The sequence below is a fragment of the Bufo gargarizans genome, chromosome 3 (assembly GCF_014858855.1).
Source record: "Bufo gargarizans isolate SCDJY-AF-19 chromosome 3, ASM1485885v1, whole genome shotgun sequence".
NCBI lineage: Eukaryota > Metazoa > Chordata > Amphibia > Anura > Bufonidae > Bufo > Bufo gargarizans.
Window position 1 is genome coordinate 359240203 of NC_058082.1, and position 26882 is coordinate 359267084.

Below are 26882 nucleotides of genomic sequence, written 5' to 3' on the forward strand. Positions count from 1 at the left end.
TGGCTGTGTCCAAAGCTTCCATTCCCCAATGGATTCGTTTGGCCATTGTGGAAGCGACTGGGCTTCACCCTTCCGGGTTACTGCTCATTCTGCTCAGGCTGTAGGGGCCTCTTGGGCATGCAAGGCAGCTACTTGGTTGCACACCTTTTCTGAATTTTACAGAGTGCACACCTTTGCATCTTCTGACGCTTCTATGGGGCATAGAGTTTTGAAGACGACGGTTCTCTGATTGGCCGGGGGGTTTCTTTGTTTATGACCCACCCTTCAACTGCTCTGTAAGATCCCATGGTCCAGCCTGTGTCCCCCAATCATACAGTTGAGAAAACTAGATTTTTTTACTTACCCAAAAATCTGTTTCTCTTCCGTTCATTGGGGGATACAGCTCCCACCTGTTCGTTCTTTCTACAGGCCTCTTTGTCGCCTACTTGGTTCTGGGTTTGTACATTAATCGGTTTTCCTGTTTTTTCTTGCTTCTCCTACTGCTTTTGCACTAACTGTTTTAGCTTAGTCCCTGTAGGAATGGTATAGCTGAAGGGAGGAGCTCACACTTTTGTGCTTAGTGTCCGCCTCCTAGTGGCAGCAGCAATACCCATGGTAAAGCCTGTGTCCCCCCCAATGAACAGAAGAGAAACAGATTTTACGGTAAGTACAAAAATCTAGTTTTTCCACCACACATAGTGATTTGCATTTAAGCCAAAAAGTTCAACTTTGGTCTCATCTGACCAGTACACCGTCTTTCACCTGTTTGCTGTGTCCCCTACATGGCTTTTGGCAAATTGGACTGGATTGGAAATGGCTTTCTTCTTGCCACGCTTCCATAAAGGCCAGATTTGTGAAGTACACGACTAATAGTTGTCCTGTGGACAGATTCTCCCACCTGAGCTGTGGATCTCTGCAGCTCTCCAGAGTGACTATTGCCCTCTTGGATGCGTCTGTAATTAGTGCTCTTCTTGCCTGGGCTGTCAGTTTAGGTGGATGGCCAGGTTTTTGTAGGTTTGCAGTTGTGCCATATTCCTTCCATTTTCAGGTGATGGATTGAACATTGTTTCGTGAGATGTTGAATCTTGGAATATTTTTTTTATAACCTAATCCCACTTCTCTACAACTTTATCTCTGACCTGTCTGATGTGTTCCTTGGTTTCCATGATGCTGTTTGGTCACTAATGTTCGCTAACAAACTGCTGAGGCCTTCACAGAACAGCTGCAGTTATACTAAGAATAAATTGCACACAGGTGGACTCTATTTACTGATTAGGAAACTTCTGAAGTCACCTATCAGAGTACAGGGAGCTGAATACAACTGCACGCTACACTTTTCAGATTTTTATTTAATAAAATTTTTGAAAACCATGTATTTTCTTTTCACTTCACACATACTTGTTACTTTGTGTTGGTCTATCACATAAAATAAATTTAGGTTTGTAGGTGTAACGTGAAAAAAATGTGGAAAAGTTCAAGTGGTAAAAATACTTTTGAAGGCACTGTATGTGCACCCCTGTGGTCCCAGCCACCAGAGAGGTCAGTACCTTTTCCTTTAGCATACAAGCACAGCCACTGCTGCTCGATTACATGGTGGTCATAACCTCTGGATACAAGCAGTGTATAATTTAATGGAAAAATGAATCCAGTCAGTAAAGAATATGGACAATCACAATACATTAATAAGTGCCTTGTATTCATTTGTTCTCCATGGTAAATGCCATTTGCTATAGTGAGACAACCCTTTTAATACAAGAAAGTTTCTGATATGCCTTGGTTATTTATACTTGAAATTAATGGAGCAAACACATTCAGATGCATCTAATATCTGGGTACTTTGTTCATTTTCTACAGCACATAACAGACAAAAAAAAAAATCCAGTGAGGCTGAGCTGCAATACCAAACACCGTCCAAAGAGGTAAGTGAGGTGGATTCTAGCAGAAAAAAAAAATCTTTTTTCCAATCTTAGACACTCTGTTATGTTGGATTAAAGAAAACATTGCTTCACATCACATTTTGAGATTGAATGCTGTCACAAACCTTCCTTGGAACCCCTTTAAACTGTTATTTTTCTTCTTCCTTGTCCATATAAGTATATGATAAAATACTACTTTGGTAGGCCACACATTTTATTTGTGTTTCCATTGTAAAAACATTTAGCAAAAATACAAAACTAGATAATTATAATATAGGGAAATAACACTTGATATGTTTATTAATAAATACACTTGGAAAATACATGTAAATCTGCAGTCTCTGAGGTCCTTAAAAGACAGCTTTCCAGTTCACTAGTCATGATTTTTTTTTTACTGTAGGACAACTGCAGCCATGGCCTACTAAATACTGCAGGTATGAAGACTCTTAATTTTGCAACAATCCAGAAAAGAATAGTCTTGAACATTTGAAATATCAGTTATAGAGTTCATTTCATGTTCGCCTAAGGACTTTCACACTCGCGGTAGCCTTTTCCTGAAGGCTGTTCCGGCGGGGGAACAGACTGCCGGATCCGTGCTACTGCAAGTTCTCCGTGCTGCCAGAAGTTCGCTCCGGCCCCATTCACTATTCAGCATGCTTGCCATGCTGCAGCCGGACCTCCGGCCTGCCCCATTGTAGTAAAAAGGCTACCGCAAGTGTGAAAGTTGCCTTAGTAAAATTAGTTTAAAAAAACTTGACACAATATTAATATTTTGTAGTAGATTCCCCACATACAAGATTAGAAAAAAGTCCCAGTTTTCTTGATAAATTAAACACAATTTTAGGAAAAGAGCAAATCCACCACTTTCTTCAGGTATCCATAGGAGCTATACTGATTTTCTGGACCTCTTCCATCACTTGGGGCCTATTTCCTCCTGAAGACACAGAAAAATATAGTGTATGGAAAAACATCAGGATCTACATTTAATTATTTAAATGAATTTCCAGGCTCCTGATGTTAATGACCTATCTTTTGAATAGCTCATTAATATCAGGTCGGTGAAGTCCGATCAGATGTTCCCTGCAGCCTCTGGCACTGGAACTAGCAGTCGGAAAGGAACAGGAATCATGGCTCCGTTCATAGTGTAGTGGCTCAGTTGGGTTACAGTAGGCTATCTGCCATTGCAGTGAATGGGAGCTGAGCTGTAGAAATCTAGCACAGCCGCTACCCTTTAAAAGGAAGACGTGCTTCCTGTTCCTTTCAAACTGCTAGTTCCAGGGGCTGCAGGGAACAGCGACGGGGGTGCAAGCTGTCAGAGCCTCAACGTTCTGATATTAATGACCTATCCTGGGGAGCTTGGAAAACTCCTTTAATAGAATAAAGAACATATCAAAGTAAGAATAAGCCTTCTAGTGAATATTGGAAATGTTATGACCTACACAACCAAAAACTCTTAGCAAGCATAATCAGTTAATATATTTAGCATGTTTCATTAATTCTAAGTATACATATTCTACAATGACCCACTTGTTTGACTACTAAAAACAAATGCCACCACAGTTTTTAGGTAAGTCAGTAGTCTGTACCATACATATATGAGTTCTTTTGAAACCTTTACTAAATTGTAATCATTCTAGAGATCACATGTTACAGTCTGCTTGTCGTTGAGAGGAAGTGTAACATCTGTGTTTGTTTCAGTGGTATTTCTGGAAAACTTACGAGTTCCTCGCATGCTCTGGATTCGGTCAGATAGGTGCCTCCTGAATTTCTTGGTAAGAAAGCAGTAGATGATTGGGTCAAGCATGCAGTTGGTGCTCATAATGCATAGAGTGATTTGATGGGCATCATTCAAGGCTTGCCGAAATTCACAGTCTCTCTCATGCCACAACCTTAAGACGGTAAGGGTCCAGGGTCCATGAACAATGTGATGTGGGACAAAGCATATCACAAAAACACCTAGAACAGTGGCAACCATGTTCAAAGCACGGCGCTTCATTTCTGCACTCTGCCTGGCTTGCACTGACTGGATGACTAAAGTCTTAAAAATCACTACATTGCAAACTAAAATAAGGAGGAAAACGAGAAAGAAGGCAGCAATTAAAACAAAATGAATGGCTGCCACGGGATCTCTGTTGTCAGTATCGTATCCTTCAAAGCATCTAGTGTAGTTGTGACCAGTGGCCTGCACTTGGTTGGTACCAGGAAAAATAAGAAAATACAACGAGCTAAAAAACACAACTACCCATACACATGTTGAGATACATATTGCTTTACATCTGGCAGAAGACTGGGCAGTCTCTACAGGTCTTGTAACAGCCTGAAATCTGTTGTAACTGATGACTCCAAGAAAGGCGACAGAGCAGTATGTGTTGATAAAAAAGAAACAACCTGCCACGTTGCAGAGAAATTCCGGCATGATCCAGTCCCCTCTATAGTTGTAATATACAATCCACAGAGGCAGTGTCACCAAAAATAGAAGGTCAGCAACCGTTAGATTTATCATGAATATTTTAATTTCGCTCAGCCTCTTAGCTGGATAAACTTTAACAAAAACCCATAAGACATAGCTGTTTGCAAGGAATCCAATGACAAAAATAATGCTATATGACACTGTAAAGAGGGAGTATCTGAATTCTGAATCCACCATGCATGGGTCCTCTCTACTGATGTTTGCTTGTGGAGACATGTTCACTACATGTAGATTCCAAGACGTCTTCAAGAAACTTATGTATGTACCTTAAAGAAATAGAGGATAAATAATGATTATTAACAGGATTATTGTGGTGTATGCAGACATATTAAAATAATTAATAGCAATATATACAGATACATTTGATTGTTGAACATTTTATGTCCCATCTATCTGTACTGATTTCTATTACAGTTAAAGGGGTTGTCCAGACAGAAAAAGTATTCTGAAAACAGCTTATTGTAAAATAACAAAATAAGTCATACTCACCTTACTGATTCCCCTTCACTTCAATTCTGACAATTTCCATGTCCCCCATCGGTCTCTATTTCCTGTTCCCCTTTGAAACGGTCATGTGACCACTGCAGACAATAATTGTATGTTGTTGTTGTTTTACTAAAATGTATATATTTGTACCTGAAAATGTTTTTGGGAATGGGCTTTTCTTAAGAATTTTTGCTTCATTAGGCTTCTGTGACTCCTATTTTTCACAGTAAATAGCAGCTGCAGAATGTCCATTCTGTGATAAATCTGTCAAACCTCCAGTTGTGCTTGATCTCAAGCCCATCTCTCTGCTCTGCTGAATGATCCTCTAAGCTGATTGGCTAAATCAAAGTTCATTTGTAATCACTCAAGAGAGGACAGAGAGGGACCCGAGACAGAGCCATTCTAACATTTATTTATTTTTGTACTGTGAACAGCATTCTCCAGTTTGCTATATACTGGGAAGCACAGAATCCAAACAACGCAAAACTTGGGGGACAAACAATGGGGACAAAACGTAACTGAGCAGAACGGAATTCTCCAAAACGCATTCCGTTCTGTTTGGTTGCGTTCCCATACCGGAGAGCAAACCGCAGCTCCGGGATGCGGAGCAAGACTGATCTGTCATGACCCACAATGCAAGTTAATGGGGATGGATCAGTTTTCTCTGACACAATAGAAAACAGATCCATCCCCCATTGACTTTCAGTGGAGTCCATGACGGATCCGTCTTGGCTATGTTAAAGATAATACAACTGGATCCGATTCATAACGGATGCAGATGGTTGTGTTATCAGTAACGGAAGTGTTTTTTGCTAGTGTGAAAGTAGCCTTAAATGCATGGATTTTAGTAAAGAAAAAATATACTGCTATAGGTGTCCATAGCCTTTATTCTATTCATGACTGAAGTTACTTTAGTTTTTTTTGTACAAACTTTTTGTTTGGTTAATTAAATATTTTTGTGTCTTTTTTTTTGTGATACATGGGTTTTTATCTTATGGCATTTTTATTTTATTTTTTGAAAGTTTTTAAAATATAGAACAACGTGTAACTAAAAAATGAATTTTTAAATGTCCCCTTTCCATTAGTTTTTGTTCATATAGCGAATATATAGTTTAGGGTTCTGGGGGATAGCTGTAAGCCTGCAGTATGGGCATATTTTTATCTTTATTTATTTAATTTTACAGTTCATGCTCCGCACAAGGTCATAAAAGACATATAGAAGTTGCATTTTAATATCCTGTTTTATTGCGGTTTTCACCTGTAATTGGGGCTGACGTGTTAACCTCAGTTACACGGGGACACCATCCTCCTAATATGCACTGTAGAGAAGCAGCTTGCGCAGTTGCTTGGCACCCAACAATCACATGAGGCAGGAGGCAGCATTGCCGCTTCTTAATCTGTACTGTGATGCACTTCTCTTATTGAGCACTGTGTATAAAGCGCAGGGAAGACAACTCTTTGGAGAGCCTGGCTGTCTCTGTATCTGCATGCAACTGCTATCTCTACAAAGAAAGAAATGTGTTTACAGAAATAGATGTGGGCGGCCTGGCCATGTAACTTGGATGGGTGTTTTTTTGAGATTTTGATACTGATGATCTATCCTCTAGATAGGTCATCAGTAGAGATGAGCGAATTTCATATTTTGAAATTCGTTCACACTTTATTTGGTGGTAAAAGGTGAATTGCGTTATGGATTCCGTTACCCCGGACCATAATGCAATTCTATGATGGAATGCCTTTAGAGGCATTCCGTTATTCATTCCATCATAATAGAAGTCTATGGGCTGTAAGAAAGGATCCGTCCTCTGCATAACGGAAATGGGACGGATCCGTTTTGCAGCCTATAAACTTCTATTATGACGGAATGAATAACGGAATGCCTCTAAAGGCATTCCGTTATGCATTGCGTCATAGAATTGCGTTATGGTCTATGGTAACAGAATCCATAACGCAATTCCCCTTTTACCACCAAAGAAGTGTGATCGAATTTCTAAATATGAAATTCGCTCATCTCTAGTCATCAGTATCTGATCTGTGGTGGCCCAATACCCGGGACCCCCGCCGATCAGCTGGTTGAGAAGGCATCGGTGCTCCTGTGAGCACCGCGGCCTTCTCTGCACTTACCAAGTATAGCAGCGTACATTGTATAGTGAATGCAGTGAAGTGAATGGGGCTGAGTGCAATACCAAGCACAGCCGCTATACAATGTATGCCACTATGCTTGGTAAGCTGCAAGAAGGCTGCAGCGCTGACAGGAGCGCCATTGCCTTCTCTAAACAGCTGCTTGGTGGTGTCCTGGGTGTCAGACCCCCACCGATCAGATACTGATGACCTATCCTCAGGATAGGTCTTCAGTATCAAAATCTCAGAAAACCCCTTTAACTGGTAAAGAAAAAACTATTGAAAGTATAAAAAGAAAGACTGCTTCAGACACTAGGGCAGCATAGGGACCCCAGTAGAACTGCTACAGACAGGAAGTAGGGACCAGCAGGGAAGCTTTGTAATTGACCTAACTAGGAATTCAGTAAGGTGCGTATGGCTTCTTTTTGCTATTTTAGAACATCATAAGTTGTTTTCCACATACTTTCTCCTGGCCAGACAACACCCTTAGGGCCTATTCACACAACCATCTTTTTTCTTTTGGCATCGGTTCCACAATTTTGTGGATTGTATGCAGACCCATTAATTTCAATGGGGCAGCAAAAGATACAGACAGCACACCATATGCTGTCTGCATCTGTACTTCTGTTCCGTGGCCCTGCAAAAAACATGTCCTATTCTTGAAAACAATGTTGAGTTTTGGAGTACCGCACACCTGTATAGTTCACTGGTGCCTGCAAGGACTTATTCAGTCACATATAATAGTAAAGAAGTTGCAGCACACAGCTTTTCTTGTTGCTATTAAGGTTTAATTTCACATTTTTTCTTCAAAGAAATTAAACCTTAATAGCAACAAGAAAAGCTGTGTGCTGCAACTTCTTTACTACTATTCTTGAAAACGACAGCAAATCTAGATGCAGAACAGCAATTTGAAGTAAAGTGCAAGCCTTTCCTGCAGCCGCTAACACAAGTGTGATAGCACCCTATGTCAGGGCTGGCCAACCTGAGGCTCTCCAGCTGTTGCGAAACTACAACTCCCAGCATGCCCAGGCTGCCTACAGGTATCAGCCTACAGCAAAGCATGGTGGGAGTTGTAGTTTTACAACAGCTGGAGAGCCACAGGTTGGCCAGCCCTGCCCTATGTGATAGCACCCTAAGAACATATTCTTGTGAAAATATGAGCCCTTCTGTTGATTAGAAGAATCTATTTTTTGCCCCTTCATAGCAGGTTCTCTCTGCCAGGGTAGGTCTGATGAAGACTTTGATATGATCATGTGGATAAGTAACAAAAGGCACAGTGGAACATCTTCAAAAGACTACTTTATTTCAGAAGATCACCCAGGATGTAGACAAGATTATTTTGTGGTAGAATTATATTTTTCCTATATTAAATGTTCAATGTAAAATGTGCTCAAAAGACAAGGGGACACTGCCTCCGACTGAAGAAGAAAAAGTTCAGTCTCCAGAAGCAGTCAAAGCTTCTTTACTGTAAGAACTGTGAATCTGTGTAATAGATTTCCTCAGGCACGTGGTCACAGCAGGAACAGTGGACAGTTTCAAAAAGAGTTTAGACTGAATTCTTAAAAGTAAAAAATATAACTGCTTATGAAAACGAGTAGAAATCTGAGTCTCACTTCCTTCTGTGATTCGCGTCCCCACCTATCCCTTGGTTGAACTTGATGGACGTTTGTCTTTTTTCAACCGTATTAACTATGTAACTATCTATGAAAGCCAGGACAAGAAGTAGTATAAAAGCAGATCTATCAACATATAGGGGAAGTTCTATTTGTAATAGTAGAACAACTCCTATATGGCGTAATATGGAGAGACAAAATTAGATGGGTAAATAGTTGAAGAAAACTCACTTCTCTCAGTCTCAGATTGCTATAATAAATTCTAGAAACATCATAGCAAGCAAAAAAAAATAAAAAGCTATTAGAAGGATTTTGAGCTTTATTCACTATATATATATATATATATATATATATATATATATACACACACATATATACACACATATATACACAGTACAGACCAAAAGTTTGGACACACCTTCTCATTCAAAGAGTTTTCTTTATTTTATGACTATGAAAATTGTAGATTCACACTGAAGGCATCAAAACTATGAATTAACACATGTAGAATTATATACATAACAAAAAAGTGTGAAACAACTGAAAATATGTCATATTCTAGGTTCTTCAAAGTAGCCACCTTTTGCTTTGATTACTGCTTTGCACACTCTTGGCATTCTCTTGATGAGCTTCAAGAGGTAGTCACTTGAAATAGTCTTCCAACAGTCTTGAAGGAGTTCCCAGAGATGCTTAGCACTTGTTGGCCCTTTTGCCTTCACTCTGCGGTTCAGCTCACCCCAAACCATCTCGATTGGGTTCAGGTCCGGTGACTGTGGAGGCCAGGTCATCTGGCGCAGCACTCCATCACTCTCCTTCATGGTCAAATAGCCCTTACACAGCCTGGAGGTGTGTTTGGGGTCATTGTCCTGTTGAAAAATAAATGATGGTCCAACTAAACGCAAACTGGATGGAATAGCATGCCGCTGCAAGATGCTGTGGTAGCCATGCTGGTTCAGTATGCCTTCAATTTTGAATAAATCCCCAACAGTGTCACCAGCAAAGCACCCCCACACCATCACACCTCCTCCTCCATGCTTCACGGTGGGAACTAGGCATGTAGAGTCCATCCGTTCACCTTTTCTGCGTCACAAAAAGACACGGTGGTTGGAACCAAAGATCTCAAATTTGGACTCATCAGACCAAAGCACAGATTTCCACTGGTCTAATGCCCATTCCTTGTGTTCTTTAGCCCAAACAAGTCTCTTCTGCTTGTTGCCTGTCCTTAGCAGTGGTTTCCTGGCAGATATTCTACCATGAAGGCCTGATTCACACAGTCTCCTCTTAACAGTTGTTCTAGAGATGTGTCTGCTGCTAGAACTCTGTGTAGCATTGACCTGGTCTCTAATCTGAGCTGCTGTTAACCTGCGATTTCTGAGGCCGGTGACTCGGATGAACTTATCCTCCGCAGCAGAGGTGACTTATGGTCTTCCTTTCCTGGGGCGGTCCGCATTTGAGCCAGTTTCTTTGTAGCGCTTGATGCTTTTTGTGACTGCACTTGGGGACACTTTCTAAGTTTTCCCAATTTTTCGGACTGACCGACCTTCATTTCTTAAAGTAATGATGTCCACTCGTTTTTCTTTACTTAGCTGCTTTTTTCTTGCCATAATACAAATTCTAGCAGTCTATTCAGTAGGACTATCAGCTGTGTATCCACCTGACTTCTCCACAACTCAACTGATGGTCCCAACCCCATTTATAAGGCAAGAAATCCCACTTATTAAACCTGACAGGGCACACCTATGAAGTGAAAACCATTTCAGGTGACTACCTCTTGAAGCTCATCAAGAGAATGCCAAGAGTGTGCAAAGCAGTAATCAAAGCAAAAGGTGGCTACGTTGAAGAACCTAGAATATGACATATTTTCAGTTGTTTCACACATTTTTGTTATGTATACAATTCCACATGTGTTAATTCATAGTTTTGATGCCTTCAGTGTGAATCTACAATTTTCATTGTCATGAAAATAAAGAAAACTCTTTGAATGAGAAGGTGTGTCCAAACTTTTGGTCTGTACTGTATATATATATATATATATATATATATATATATATAGTGAATAAAGCTCAAAATCATTCTAATAGCTTTCATTTCTATACACACAAATGCATTGGGAACAATACACATTCAATTCCAAATCAAAACATGAAGAAAAATATATCAAATTTGTGTTGTTCTTCTAAAAAAAAATGGAAGAAAAGTGAATATTAGACTGTTCAAAAAGAATAGCAGTGTTTGTATTCTTCTTTACAAACTCAAACATTCACTATATAAACTGAAAAATGTTAAGATTTTGCTTTCCTTTAAATCGCTTAACTAATATTTACTTGTATAACCACTGTTTCTGAGAACTGTTGTACATCTGTGATGCATGGAGTCAACCAACTTCTGGCACCTGTGAACAGGTATTCCAGCCTAGGATGATTGGTCTACATTCCACAGTTCTTCTCTATTTCTTGGTTTTGCCTCAAAAACTGAATTTTTGATGTCACCCCACAAGTTTTCTATTTGATTAAGATCCGGAAATTGAGCTGACAACTCCATAACGTCAATCTTGTTGGTCTGGAATCAATATGTTGCACGTTTACTGGTGTGTTTGGGGTCGTTGTCTTGTTGGAACACCCATTTCAAGGGAATTTCCTCTTCAGCATAAGGCAGCATGACCTCTTCAAGTATTCTGCTCTATTCAAACTGATCCATGATCCCTGGTATGCGATAAATAGGCCCAACACTGTAGTATGAGAAACATCCCCATATCATGATGCTTGCGCCACCATGCTTCACTGTCTTCACAGTGTACTGTGGCTTGAATTCAGTGTTTGAGGGTCATCTGACAAACTGTCTCCGGCCACTAGACCCAAAAAGAACAATCTTACTTTCATCAGTCCACAAAATGTTGCACCATTTCTCTTTAGGCCAGTCAATGTGCTCTTTGGCAAATTGTAACCTCTTCAGCACATGTCTTTTTTTCAACAGTGGGACTTTGCGGGAACTTCCTTGCAGATAGCTTGGCTTCACATAGGCGCCTTCTAATTGTAACAGTACTCACAGGTAACTTTAGACCTTCTTTGATCTTCCTGATTGTTGGCTGAGTCCTTGCCATTTTGGCTATTCTTCTATCCATTTGAATGGTAGTTTTTCACTTTCTTCCACGTCTTTCAGGTTTTTATTGCTATTTTAAAGCATTTGCGATCATTTTAGCTGAGCAGCCTATCATTTTCTGCACTTCTTTATATGTTTTCCCCTCTCCAATCAACTTTTTAATCAAGGTAGCTATTCTTCTGAACAATGTCTGGAACAACCTATTTTCCTCAAAATTTCTGAGAGAAATGCATTGTAACCAGTATGTACAACATTTGCTGCCTTCCTCCAATAATTGCCACCAGTTTTTCAAATAATGAATGACCTCACTAATTTAAGTCCACACTGCTATTATTTTGAACATGCCCCTTTCAATTAGTGATTCAATTACACATAATCAGCAGCATGCATGTCATGACTGTTGGGTCTGTTGGGTTTCTATTACTCTACTACACCTGCTAGTAAATTATTTGCCATGTAGAAATATCATTTCTACCAAAAACAGTGATTGATCAGGTTAGTGATGTCAGGCTGCTATTATTGTGAACACAAGTGTGTATGTATATATATATATATATATATATATATATATATATATATATATATAAAATTTCATACATTTTATCACCAGCATGTAAAATTATAATAATGTATTAATATATTATACGAATAAATGTATTATGTCATAATTTGTAGTACGACAACTACACATATAATCCTATTCTTTCCCAGTCAGATCTAGGAAGGTGCAGTGATGCCAGTGAAAGCATTAACTTACCTGTGTCCTCTCATGTAAAGCTTTTGGCTCCACTGTACTGAAGTGATCTGCGTCTGTTATTCAATTTCTAATCATGCCGCTACTCATTGTCCTCAGGCATCTGAGAATACAATGTTAAATGTATTAGGAAATGGCAGTGAAGAGGAAGCTTGCAATTTCTAGAAAAAAAAAAAACAGAAGTGGAGAGATGAAATAAGTATTTCATAAATGTGGGTTTTCACAGTAGTGAGCTGGAACGAAGCACTCTCACCATGAACAGGTTTATCACATAAATGCCCAGAAGAGTTATATATTCAACCAGTGGAAAATACACTTTTGAAAATGATGGAGCCCCTTGGGGCTTTCTGGGTGAATTCCAGGTCCCATCCCACACTTTTACAGAGGATTTGAACTCGCAGAATGATACCACATCCTCAGGAGTGACCCACGCCCCTAAGGCATTCAACTAGGAACATAGTGAGCGCTTTCAGTCCACATTTTGGTCCAGGAAGTAATGCAAAGCTGATGTGAAAGTGTAAATTTAAAGGGAACTTGTCAGATTGAACATGCAATCCGGTCTGCTCGCAGCATGACCTAAACAGGTTGAGATACAATTTTGTGCAACAAGATTTAGGTATCTCCTGTTCCCCTGTTTCAGTGGTGGGCAACCTTTTTTTTCAACTGAGCCAAATATCGCCAAAACCACGATTGAAATTTATTTCGAGAGCCACATTTTTAAAACCTAAAATATTGCGTCAACAGTACCAGTGAGGACTATTAGGGCTCATGCACACGACCGTGTGCCCGCCGTTGCCATATTGCAGGCCGCATATGGCGGGTCTGCAATACACGGGCACTGGCCGTGTGCAGCCCGCATCAAGGACCCATTCACTTCAATGGGTCCAGGATCCGGGATATGAGTGCTACAGTGCGCTTCCATGGTGCTTCTGGCTGTGCCTACGCCCCGCAAAAAAGTAGCGCATGCACTACTTTTTTGCGGTGCGGAGGCACAGCCAGAAGCACCACGGAAGCACACTGTAGCACTCATATCCCGGATCCTGGACCCATTGAAGTGAATGGGTCCATGATGCGGGCTGCACACGACCGTGTGCAGCCCGCATCATGGACCCATTCACTTCAGCATGCGCTACTTTTTTTGCGGTGCGGGCAGTCGGATGCGGATCGCGAACCCCATTTAAGTGAATGGGTCCGCGATCCTCATGCAGCTGCCCCATGGTCTGTGTCCGTGCATTGCGGACCGCTATTTGCGGTCCGCAGCACAGGCACGGCGCCCTTACATTCGTGGGCATGAGCCCAGAGTGTGTTTTTACATACTTTTATATGTACTTTCTTTTATTTGGATCTTGATTATTATTTCATTTTATCTTTATCATTTTTTTACTTTTATTAAACTTGTCTGCAGATGTGGATGTAATGTGGATGACGCACTTATGGGGGATATCTGTGGATGACGCACTTATGGGGGATATCTGTGGATGACGCACTTATGGGGGATATCTGTGGATGACGCACTTATGGGGGATATCTGTGGATGACGCACTTATGGGGGATATCTGTGGATGACGCACTTATGGGGGATATCTGTGGATGACGCACTTATGGGGGATATCTGTGGATGACGCACTTATGGGGGATATCTGTGGATGACGCACTTATGGGGGATATCTGTGGATGACACATATATAGCATAAGATGCTATATAAGTGCCCTCCACAGATATCCCCCATAAGTGCCCTCCACAGATATCCCCCATAAGTGCCCTCCACAGATATCCCCCATAAGTGCCCTCCACAGATATCCCCCATAAGTGCCCTCCACAGATATCCCCCATAAGTGCCCTCCACAGATATCCCCCATAAGTGCCCTCCAGTAAGTAAAGTAATGTATTAGTGGGGGGTAAGGGAGGAGGCAGGGACACTTGCGGTGGGGCCGGTGCACACACCGGGGGCAGCTCCTACCTTTCTGCTGCAGGACATTTCGCTCCTCCTGGACCTGAGCGGCGGCCTCTTCACCACTCCTCACATGGCCGGTGTTCTGCTGAAAGTCCGCCGCTGCCCGCCCTTCTGCTGCTGTGCGCAGCGTGACATCTCACCCTCCGTCATGCGCCTCCTGCCCCGCATGCCTGCTTCATTCATAAAGTGGAAGGAGCAGACAGACGGGGCAGGAGGCGCATGACGGACATTTTGAAAGCTTGACATTTTGCAAGAAAGGCCGCCCACCCGCCAGCCCGAACCAAAGAGCCGCATCTAAGGATCAAAAGAGCCGCATGTGGCTCGCGAGCCGCGGGTTGCCGACCACTGCCCTGTTTGAATGTCGCAGAGGTCTTACATGTGCAGTATTACTCTTTTTAAAGTCCTCTGGATACGTCATAAGTATCTGATCGGTGGGGGTTTAACACATGGTACCTCGCCAATCAGCTGTTTTAGAAGGCACTGGTGCTCCTGTGCTTACCAAGCACAGCACCGTACATTGTATAGTGGCTGTGCTTGGTATCGCACGCAGCCTCTTTCACTTTTTTGAATGTGCTTAGGCCACGTGACAAATGAACGTGTTGTCACTTGGCCTAGGCAAAGCTGTGAGAAGGCAGCGGCGCTACTGCGAGCGCTGCTGCCTTCTCAAATAACTAACTGATCAGTATTTAAATCTCAGAAAACCCCTATAATATATATTATCAGAATTGTCACTTTTACAAGTGAGGTTGATCACACATATTTACCAATAAATAATTCTGCTGATCAGTATACAGTATATTAATGAATATTCCTAATATTAAAGAAAACTGAGTTTAAAACTAAGAATCTTTCTTAAAGGTGTTGTTTCACTTCAGCAAATGGAATTAATATTATTATAATATCATCCAGACAAAGTTAATACAAGGCATTTACTAATATATTGTGATTGTCCATATTGCCTCCTTTGCTGGCGTAAAAGGTATGTGAGGCTGTATCAGGCACCATTCACACAACCTCATCTGATCCGCATTTTGTTTGGCCCCCTTTCAATGGGTCCGGGGGGAAAAATGCCGGACAGCACACTGTGTGCTATCTGCATCCGTATGTCCGTTCCAAAGCCCTGCAAAAAAGATAGAACATGTCCTATTCTTGTCTGTTTTGTGGACAAGGATAGGCATTGTTACAACGGATCTGCAAAAAAAAAATACAGATGCAACATGGATGTTACATATGGTCCTGTGAATGCACACTTACCCTGTATGTTTTGTAGTGCTGTATGTAATGTTTAACAAGTATGTCCTTAACAGAAGAGCTGGAAGGAAAAGGGTTAAGTAGAGAATTTGGGGTCGGGGGAGGGCGGGGCAGATTTCAATATTCACCTCAGGCTGCAAAAAGGCCAGGTGCACTGCTGCACATGCCTCACCACATATTCTTAAAGGGAACCTGTCACCGGGATTGTGGGTATAGAGCTGAGGACATGGGTTGCTAGATCGCCGCTAGCACATCCGCAATACCCAGTCCCCATAGCTCTGTGTGCTTTTATTGTGTAAAAAAGGCGATTTGATACATATGCAAATTAACCTGAGATGAGTCCTGTATGTGACTCATCTCAGGGACAGGACTCATCTCAGGTTAATTTGCATATGTATCAAATCGGTTTTTTTCCATAATGAAAGCACACAGAGCTATGGGGACTGGGTATTGTGGATGTGCTAGCTGCCATCTAGCAACCCATGCCCTCAGCTCTATACACAAAATCCTGGTGACAGGTTCCCTTTAACTTGAGTTAATGGGGCCTTAGGCTACTTTCACACTGCCGTTTCTGGGTCCGCCTGTGAGATCTGTTTCAAGGCTCTCACAAGCGGCCCCAAACAGATCAGTTCAGCCTCAATGCATTCTGAATGGATAAGGATCCGTTCAGAATGCATCAGTTTGCCTCCGTTTAGCCTCCATTCCGCTCTGGAGGCGGACACCAAAACGCAGCTTGCAGTGTTTTGATGTCCGTCTGACGAAACTGAGCCAAACGGATCCGTCCTGACTTACAATGTAAGTCAATGGGGACGGATCCGTTTTTACTGACACAATATGGTGCAACTGAAAACGGATCTGTCCTCCCATTGACTTTCAATCTAAGTCAAAACGCATTCTTTTTTTTTGTTCATGGTATGCAGACGGATCCGTTTTGAACGGATACAAGCGTTTGCATTATAGATGCGGATCCATCTGTGCAGATACCAGACGGATCCGCACGTAACGCAGGTGTGAAAGTAGCCTTATCAAGGAGTTGAGCATGTTGTCCTAGTCAGCCATCTTATCTCCCTACCTCAAAGAACTTTGTTTATTAGCATATAAATTCTAATGTGTTGTGTTCTTGGTAGAAAAAAGAACTGTCAAGTAGTCAATTGTAGGATATGTCTTTTCAATAGGTGTAGCTAAGTGGTAATGTTAACCTATTGGAAAGGGAGAGACTTGTAGTGGCGTTCCGTGATAGATTGATGTACTCAATTGACCGATTCTAGTAAAGGATGTTCATATATTTATGATTGTGCATAATTTGGGCAAGTGCTAGTGACAACGTTTGTAATAGGTTTCAATGTTTTAGGACCAATTTGTTATTGTTACATGACCCCTAAGAGAAAATAGAAGGTATGCATTTACTGGACGGTCATCGAATCAAGAGTTACTATATCAAGAGGTGTAGCTTCCCTTATGAATATGAATGTATTGATGTTGTCATGTATATGAATGATCATTTATGGATGTCATGTATCTGAAACATTGAATCGAATGTACTGCAGCAGACTATAGCATTTTAAGCTATGATAATGATATTCCTTTGATAATGATATTCTATAGTTTGAGAAAAACATTATCATCCAACCACTCCATTCTACCATTTTACACTTTGTATTCTGTTCTTACATGGAGAAGGTATGATGTACTGATTCACACCTGTTCTGTGGTTTTGACCCGCACCTAGTTTTGGCTCACAATAACTGATGGAAATAACGGACCAAAAAACTGAAGTGTGAACTCAGTTCCACGTCTGAAAATCAGTTCCATTTATCTAAATGGGGCTTGCAGAAATCCAAGTGCTTGCTGCCCCATTTAGGCTACTTTCACACTCACGTTTTGTGCAGATCCGTCATGGACGGATCCGTTCAGATAATACAACCGTCTGCATCCGTTCAGAACGGATCAGTTTGTATTATCTTTAACATAGCCAAGACGGATCAGTCTTGAACACCATTGAAAGTCAATGGAGGACGGATCCGTTTTCTGTTGTGTCAGATTGTGTCAGTGAAAACGTATCCATCCCCATTGATTTACATTGTGTGTCAGGACGGATCCATTTGGCTCAGTTTCATCAGACGGACACACTGCAAGCAGCGTTTTGGTGTCCGTCTCCAAAGCGGAATGGAGACAGAATGGAGGCAAACTGTTGCATTCTGAGCGGATCCTTTTCCATTCAGAATGCAAATTGATCCGTTTTGGACTGCTTGTAAGAACGGATCTTACAAACGGAAAGCAAAAACGCCACTGTGAATTTTAATTTGTGGAATTTTCTATCACTAAATCTGCCACGTTTGAAGGCACCCTTAGGCCTCGTTCACACTTCAGTGTTTGGTCAGTGATTTCCATCAGTGATTTGTGAGCCAAAACCAGGTGCAGCTCTAAACATAGAACAGGAGCAGATCTTTCCCTTCTACCTAATGTCTATGGAGGCTCCACTTCTGGTTTTGGCTCACAAATCACTGATGGAAATCACTGACCAAACACTGAAGTGTGAACGAGGCCTTAGTCATCTGGTATTACCCACAGATCTGTTTGCAAAAATGGTAAGTCTGATTATTTTCTTTATATCACATACAGTTTGTGTTATATGTCCTTCCTGCATTGCTCTGCATTTCAGCTTTGATATTTTTATTATATTTTTTTACATTGGCACACTGTCCAAAAAGGTTGCCTACTCCTGATCTACAAGATGCTAATAGTTTAGCATGCCGTTACAACCAGAATGAATGTGAATGGCTTTTTAATAGAAACAATCCATGAAACATTTTCTTTGAAATAATCTATATTTGCCAATCTTAAAGGGAACCTGTCATGTTTAAGCTGGTATCTGATCCGCAAGCAGTATATTATATTATTAGAGCTGAGCAGATTGGTATATACGAGTAGTTTTGTGGGAAAAGATTTAGTATAATTTGCTATTCATTCATTTAACCCCCTGCAGCTATTTTCCATTTTTGCCTTTTTTTTTTATTTACTGCCTGCCTTCTAAAAGTCATAACTATTTAATTTTATGAAATTTTGCCTTTTTTTTACGTGTTTTGTTTTTGTGGGGTTCAGTGCATGGTAAAACGGATTATTACCTTTATTCTGCGAGTCAGTAGGGTTAGAGTGGTCGCAATTGACCATGGCATCTAAGGGATTAAGGGGGAGATTTACTATGTGTCTGCGCCAGAAAAATGACAGGAAAAAGTTGCAAACCGTGTATTTGTGACTTTTTGAATGCCACTTGCGACAAATGTTGTTGCAAGTGCTGTTTCTGTGCTGCCCTCGCCACTTCCTGAAAATAGGGTAGAAAAGAGGATGATCGCCACATTATTTCCGCCTATTTTCAGGTGCAAATTTCACTCTGGCGCACAACCAGCCGGGGATGCACATAGTTTATGATGAAGCCTCCTCCTTGTCATAAATTAGATGCATCTTCTGGCAGTGCAATAAATCTCAAAGGCTGCATCTGTATGTCCATTCCACAGCCCCACAAAAAGATAGACCATGTCCTATGCATCTGCACTAAACTCCTAACAGAACGTAAATGGCAGGTGCAGTGTATTTGAAGTGTATTCGAGGAGACATTACATGTTACAGATTTGCCTGGTCATATGACCATCCACCAGCAGCCATCTTATGGAGAGGACCTTTTTGTGGACAACACAAAATTCTTTGTAAACAAGAGGGCACATGTTATGAAATACAGAGAATTCTACAGAATTTCAACAAACACTATATTAGTAAGTGCCATATAATCGTCTTGCAAACACCTTTTTCAACAAAAACCAAAAAGTGGCCAACCCATTTAACTCTAGACTGTTAAAGGGGTTTTCCGGGAGTTTTATACTGACTTATTGATGGGGGTTTGGGCCAATCAGCTGTTTGAGAAGGCACTGGTGCTCCTGTGAGCGCCGGTGAACCCCCACCTATCAGATACTGATGACCTCCTGGGAAATTACTGTTGAAGAGCTGCAAGCAGTATCAGCCAGCATAATCCAATGTGCCCAAAGATGTATAGACATAAACAGGGACCATTTTCAGCATTTTTTGGGACTTGTGGGTAATTAAAAAACCAAACAAAAAAAAAAAAACAGTCCACTTGCTTGTTCATCTTTTCATACTATTGCTGGTGGTGGGCTACTTTTTCGTGGGCCACCTTGTACTTCAGTATACCATAGAAACATATGACAAAAAGATTGAAAAACACTAACGCTGGGTTCACACCTCTGTATGCGCGATTGTACCAGCGTTTGCAATCGCGCATACAGAGACAAGTGAACGCCCATTGTCGCGCGTTCCCGAAAGTCTATGTACAGGAACGCGCGACAAGACGCCCCAAAGAAGCTCATGTACTTTTTGGGGCGTCGGGCGTTTTACAGCGCGATCGTACGCGCTGTAAAACGTCCAGGTGAGAACCATGCCGATAGGGAAGCATTGGTTTCTCCTTGTTGAGCGTTTTACAGCAAGTAGGAACGCGCTGTAAAATGCTCAGGTGTGAACCCAGCCTGAAACATCAAACTTTGGGAAAAAACACAAAAACCTTTAGCCATAACTCTACTGAAACAATTTACACCAAACTATAGCTTAACCTGTTTAGCTTCTCCTGCTCTTTAATTTAGTGCTTGCAGCTCAAACACTGTTTGACATGACAGGTTCCCTTTAGCATCTTGGGGAAACAAAACATCATCCAGATATACAGTAAATGTCAAGATCTTTGACATATATAATGCTGGAATATAAGGAACGGAAACCATTGTAGAGTCATGGAATGCATTTCTTTAGAGTAACTGTCAATCATGGAGATTTTCCAAGCAACATTTACCTATTTTTAAAGCAGTTCTCTGGTAAGTATTATTAATGGCTTCAAGCAACACTTCCTAGAATGGGTTGCCTCCAATTGCAGAGCTGCATGAAGGACTGTGAAAAAATAATAATAATTACAGGTTTCCAATAATATTGTTAAGCAGTTGCCCAAGTTCAAGAAAACCTTCGGCAGGCTATGTAAATATGCTAAAACAACGGGGGCGTGGCCGGAAGCTGGCATGAGCAGACGTGGTTAGCGGTAGCTCCGGACCTCATACCCTAACTTTCCGTTTATCCTGAACTTACCGAACGCCAACATTTCCACACCGAGAGGTAGGAGATCGGGTAGATCCCGTGCACCGAAAATGTCCCGAAACAAGGCTCTGACCGCCGCAGAAAAACTCAAAGAGTTTGCCCGTCTGGATAATCAAGATGGCGGCGGAGCGGGAGCACAGTCACGCGCATCATCGGCCTCTGGGGAATCGCTAGTGGAAGCGGAGGAAGCGACTCAGAGTGAGCCCTCACTTAAACAAGTGACAGAACAGCTATTGCTGGCCATCACCTCCTGCCAGTCCTCTCTGTCCGGAAAGATGGAAGAGGTGAAAGTGGACATAGGCCTGTTGAGGGCCGATATGCAGAACATGCGCGAGCGCATTAAGGAGTCGGAGCAGAGAATCTCTGCGGTGGAGGACAGAGTGGATCCGATACCGGCGCAAATTTCAGACCTGGAGAGAAAGGTTGAATTTTGGCAGCAGAAATGCGATGACTATGAGAACCGCACTCGCCGGAATAATCTGCGCATAGTCGGACTTCCAGAAAGAGCAGAAGGTACTGACCCCGGTGCTTTTGTTACATCATGGCTGAAGTCCACCTTTCCTGACGCCGCTTTTTCCAGCGCGTTTATTGTGGAGAGAGCTCATAGAGTTCCCGCCAAGGCACCACCGCCGGGGGCACCTCCACGCCCGTTACTGGCGCGACTACTGAACTCTAATGACCGTGATCACGTTCTTCAACTGGCAAGGCGTAAACAGAATATCTGCTTTGAAAATGCCACGGTCATGATCTTCCCGGATTTTTCCGCAGAGCTACAGAAACGCAGGGCCACATTTGTGGCAGTGAAGAAGCGTCTCCGGGAGTTAGATATACCATACTCTATGGCATACCCAGCCCGCCTGAGGATCACCGACGGAGAGAGGAGCCGTTTCTTTGGTTCACCGACCGAGGTGGTCGCTTGGCTTGAAAGCAGACCCCGTCCTGCCAGGGAACAAAGATAACTCTGTCCATGGGACATGTGTGATGTGCTACAGTGACGGGAGGAGGACGTAATACCGATGGGTTGTATATCTGTAATGCTGGGCTGAAATATCCCTTTACACATGCTTTGTTGCCATGGGTAGTGACCTGTATGGGGGTGGTGTTTATGGTTCGCCCAGTGGGTTCGTTTACTAGTTCATGGGAAAGGTTGGGATGCTGAAAGTGAAGGGTCCTGTTGGGTGTAACGGGAGGCCTCCCTTCTCCAGTTGTTGGAGTTTTATGCTCCTCCGGTATAGGTCCACGCCGTGCCTGATGAAGGGTGCACATGTGGATAGATGGAGTGGGGATGCCTCGACGGGATCTAGAAGTTAATAATGATGACGTGCTCTTATTACTGATATGTAGAATTTAGGTTGCGCGTATATGCATATTATATATACCTGAGGGAAAGTTGGGGTATGTGTTTTCTGTACATGTTGCAGCTACCAACATCAGTGCGATTGGTAAAGTTATACCATTAGTACTCCCCGTTTAAGAGTTGCCAGGGGGTGTTTGACCTTACTCATTTAATCATCACAGGGTTTATAAATGCCTGTTCGGAATGCAACGTATTCCAAGCCCTGTTTTTGGGTACTGTTTTGTGTAGTTTTTTATCTGTTCATTGGTCCGTACTATGTTAATAATGCGTCAACAAGTCCACCAAGACACACCATTGCTAGGATGCTTGATAGGGAGGATGGGATTTGTGGGGATATGTGTTGTATCCGAATCATTATGTTATACGTGCTTGAATGGCGGACATAAGAATAATGTCGTGGAACATCAGAGGTCTAGGGAGCACTAGGAAAAGAGCTATGGTGTTTTCTGAGATAGGCAAATTTAACCCGCACATATTATGTTTGCAGGAAACCCATCTGACAATGGACACGGTCAGGCGGTTGAGGAAACCGTGGCAGCAATGGGCACAGCATTCCTGTTACACGAATATGTCCAGAGGGGTGTCCTTGATGATTCATAAGTCATTAAGGTGGGAACTTGAACAGCTACAGGTCGACCCAGCTGGTCGGTTTGTATTTGTGGCGGCGCATATACAAGGTATTCTATATGTATTGATAGGAGTGTATATACCTCCCCCATCATCCCTGCAGATACTCCATCAGGCTATTAGCTTTGCTGTCTCTTATCCTTCGGCCAGGGTGGTATGTATGGGTGATTATAATATGACTATGTCTACTATTTTGGATAGGTTTCACCCAGGGGGGCCTTCGAGCAGTGATGATGGGTATGACTCTCCTTTGGCTAAATTGATGGCAGAGGTTGGGTGGATAGACATGTGGCGACTTAAACATCCTACTGATACCGTTTACTCTTGTCACTCTGCCAGTCATAATAGTCTGTCGAGAATAGATTATATTATGGGGAATTCTGAAGTGTGTTCAACTGACTACCAGATTGTGTTTGCGGTGAGAGGGGTATCTGACCATTCACCAATACTCTTGACCCTTATGTCCGGACATAGAAGGGTTGGTCGTTCAATGAAGATTCACCCCTTTTGGCTCACCCTCTTTTCATCCAATGACCGTATACCTGATCAATTGGCAGTATTTGCAGAGGTACATGATGACAATGTGGATTCCCTGCTGAAATGGGATACACTAAAAGCGTATTTAAGAGGGTGTTTGAAGTCCTCAATATCTTTTGTGAAAAAAGCCTCGGCTAGGTTAGAAGAAGAGATGGCCTTAGATTGTTCTGCTCTGGAGAGGGAGTATATTGATGATCCCACAGATCAGAACAAACAAAATGGCTTATGAAAGGGAGTCAATATTTGACTCTTCTGAAGGAGAAGGCTCAGCGTAGGTTATTTTTTACCAAGCAATTTTACTTTGAAATGGGGAACCAGTCTAGTAAATTGTTAGCTCATATTATTCGTCAGAGTCAGGCCTCCCCAGCGATTCTTAGGATAAAGAGTGCGGGTGGTGATTTACTAACTGAGCCTGATGCCATTGTCAACAGATTCAGAGAGTACTACCAGCTGCTATATGCCAGGAGGGCAGAATATACAATAGACGAGGTGACAGACTACTTAGCAGACATTGAAATCCCCAAACTATCGCAGGAGTCAAGAAATGTACTGGAAGCTCAGATAACAGCTCAGGAGGTCTCAGATGCTATATCAGCACTTGCAAGAGGGAAGTCCCCTGGCCCGGATGGACTGCCTGTGGAAGTGTACTCCAAGTATGCTGCTTCTATGTCTCAACCTCTGCTGCACATGTTCATTGAATCCTTTAGCCAGGGGCGGTTGCCATCTTCCCTTTATGAGGCATCTATAGTTATCTTGTTGAAACCCGGGAAAGATCCGGTGGAATGTGGCTCTTACAGGCCGATCTCCCTGCTGAATCTGGATTATAAAATTTTAGCAAAGATTTTGGCATCAAGGTTGAGTGGAGTGGTTACTCCGTTGATTCATCCAGATCAGTCGGGATTTATGCCTGGGAGATCCACATCGGATAATATTCGAAGGGTACAGGTGATCACGCAGGTAGGTTTAGCTAAACACCAGAGGTGGGCGATGGCCTCACTTGATGCGGCCAAGGCCTTCGATTCTATTGAGTGGCCATATCTTCTTACCACTTTGGAGCAATTTGGGTTTGGCCCTAATTTCGTTAAATGGATTTCCATATTATATAAAGAGCCGAAGTCCAATATTTTAGTGAATGGATTATCCTCCAGTAGCTTTCAACTAGGTAGAGGCACGCGGCAGGGCTGCCCACTCTCCCCTCTGCTATTCGCATTGGCCATAGAACCTCTGGCTATACGCATTAGAGGGGATGCAGTATTTAAGGGGGTGAGTCTGGGTAGGGGGGAGGACAGGGTAGGCTTGTACGCAGACGACATGGTACTCTTCATGTCTGATGTCGAAACCACTCTCCCTAGAGCGGTAGCGCTGATTGACGGGTTTAGTCGCTTCTCAGGCCTCCTAATTAACTGGTCTAAGTCTATTCTTTTCCCATTGTATGACATGGAGTGTGAACAGATTCTTAATGGTGATCTACCTATAGTGACCAGCTTCAAGTATTTGGGGATCACTATCTCAAAGGATGCGAGATCCTTCCATGTCTCCAATATTGAACCTCTGCTGGAGTTCTGTAAGGAAAAGTTTAGGGTTTGGGGTGCTCTGCCACTGTCAGTGGCTGGCCGCATCAATTGATCAAGTTGGTGGTTCTGCCCAAGCTTTGTATGTTATGGAGCATGCACCATTTATTATTCCAAAAAAGGTTTTTCTCCAGTACAAGTCTATGATGGCACCTTTTTTATGGGGGTCTAACAGACAAACTATCAGTAGATACGTTGTGCCGACAGAGGGGATGTGGGGGTATGTCTTTGCCGGATTTATATCTATATTATCTGGCAGGTCAGCTACGATATCTGAGAGCCTGGTTACATATAGATGTCCAATCGCCCAGATCGGAGTACCTTTTAGCTGAGTTTCTGAATATTAAGTCACTGTGGCCTGTTCTGGAGAAGCCGAGCCTATTTCCTAGACAACTACTGCCAATCCATAGACTAGGAGTTCAGGTGTGGAAAGCATGTAAATCCCTTCATAACTATTCGGATAATATACCAGAAGTCCCTCTTTGGGATAACCCCATGTTCCCGTCTTTGACATCACTTCCCGGAATTCAGTTCTGGAAATCACACAATGTGCAACTGTTGGGGGATGTGTATGAGGGTGGTAATTTTTGTACCTATGACACATTATGTAGTAAACATGATTTACCAAGGAGTTCATTCCATAAGTTCCTACAGATAAGACATGCTTTACAGACACATTTTGGTGCGTCACAGATCCAGATAGCTAAATTTCCTATGATAGGGGTGATTCGATCTCAGGGCCCCAAAGGATTTATTTCAGGGTTATACACTCACCTGCTGAATGCTAAGTGTAAACTAGCCCCATTGCAGATCATACCAAGGTGGCAAACTTTGATACCTGACCTCGCAGATGAGGATATTGAAGATTTATTAGAATCCCCTGTGTTGGTATCTCCGGCCATTAATAATAAGTTCATACAGTTATGTATAATACACCAGGGGTATTTATCTCCTCTACGTCTATGCAAAATGGGAGTACTTCCTCATTCGCGCTGTCATAGGTGTGACTTGGACGGTGCTGATTTTTGGCATCTGATATGGTCGTGCTCACACGTTCAAAGGTTTTGGACGAAGGTCACTGACTTTTTGACTATTATTTTGGGACGTCCTGTACCTTTGGGTCCCAAAGTATGTCTCTTTGGGATTTTGGATGAGGAGGTGTGGGGACATTTGAGAGAATATTTTTGAGGGAAACTTTATTTTTAGCACGGAAAGCTGTAGCGATTCGGTGGATGGGGGAGAGAAGCCCTACATTGAATCAGTGGAAGGATTTAGTAAATGCTGTTATTCCGTATGAAAATATTGTGTATAAAAATAGGGGGTGCACCTCAAAATTTAATAAAGTATGGGAAAGATGGTGCTCCTCGCCGCAATCAATGTATTCTAGACAGGATCTTTCTAATGCTCTAGCTGATGCATCAAGACTACTGTAAACTTCTGTCTTTATCTGAACGCTCTGTCTGTAATCATAATTATGCATATTGCATGGTGTCTATGGTGATATGACTGACCAACTGGATATGTACGGACTATGTTTGTGATGTCTGTATAGTGCATACCGTTGTGTGTACTTTATATGACTTGTGTATTTTTATGCTCAATAAAAAGAATTTAAAAAAAAAATATGCTAAAACAACACACTTAGACCCCTTTCACACGGGCGAGATTTCCACTCGGGTGCAATGCGCGAGGTGAACGCATTGCACCCGCACTGAATCCAGACCCATTGATTTCTATGGGGCTGTGCACATGAGCGGTGATTTTCACGCATCACTTGTGCATTGAGTGAAAATCGCAGCATGTTCTATTTTGTAAGTTTTTCACACAACACAAGCCCCGTAGAAGTGATTTTCACGCATGGTTGTTAGGAGACTATCAGGATAGGGACCCGATCATTATTATTTTCCCTTATAACATGGTTATAAGGGAAAATATTAGCATTCTTAATACAGAATGCAAAGTAAAGCTGGGCTGGAGGGGTTAACAAAAAAATAAAAT

At 42.2% G+C, this 26882-nt stretch overlaps 1 protein-coding gene across 4 annotated transcripts in view; it reads right to left on the reverse strand.

Moving 5' to 3' along the window:
* Nucleotides 1-2169: 2169 nt before the first annotated feature.
* PTAFR (platelet activating factor receptor) overlaps nucleotides 2170-26882 on the reverse strand; it is a 34497-nt gene continuing 9784 nt past the window's right edge. Inside the window, exons 1-4 of one of the 4 annotated variants that reach the window (XM_044285060.1) lie at nucleotides 12692-12858; nucleotides 12442-12599; nucleotides 3615-4631; nucleotides 2170-2829 (exon numbers count right to left, since the gene is read on the reverse strand). In XM_044285060.1, coding sequence (XP_044140995.1) covers nucleotides 2765-2829; nucleotides 3615-4581 — 1032 coding nt within the window. In that variant the 5' untranslated portion in view covers nucleotides 4582-4631; nucleotides 12442-12599; nucleotides 12692-12858 and the 3' untranslated portion in view covers nucleotides 2170-2764. Of the gene's footprint in view, nucleotides 4632-12441; nucleotides 12600-12691; nucleotides 12859-26882 lie in introns of those variants that run through there. The other 3 variants (XM_044285058.1, XM_044285057.1, XM_044285059.1) reach the window with 3 other exon arrangements.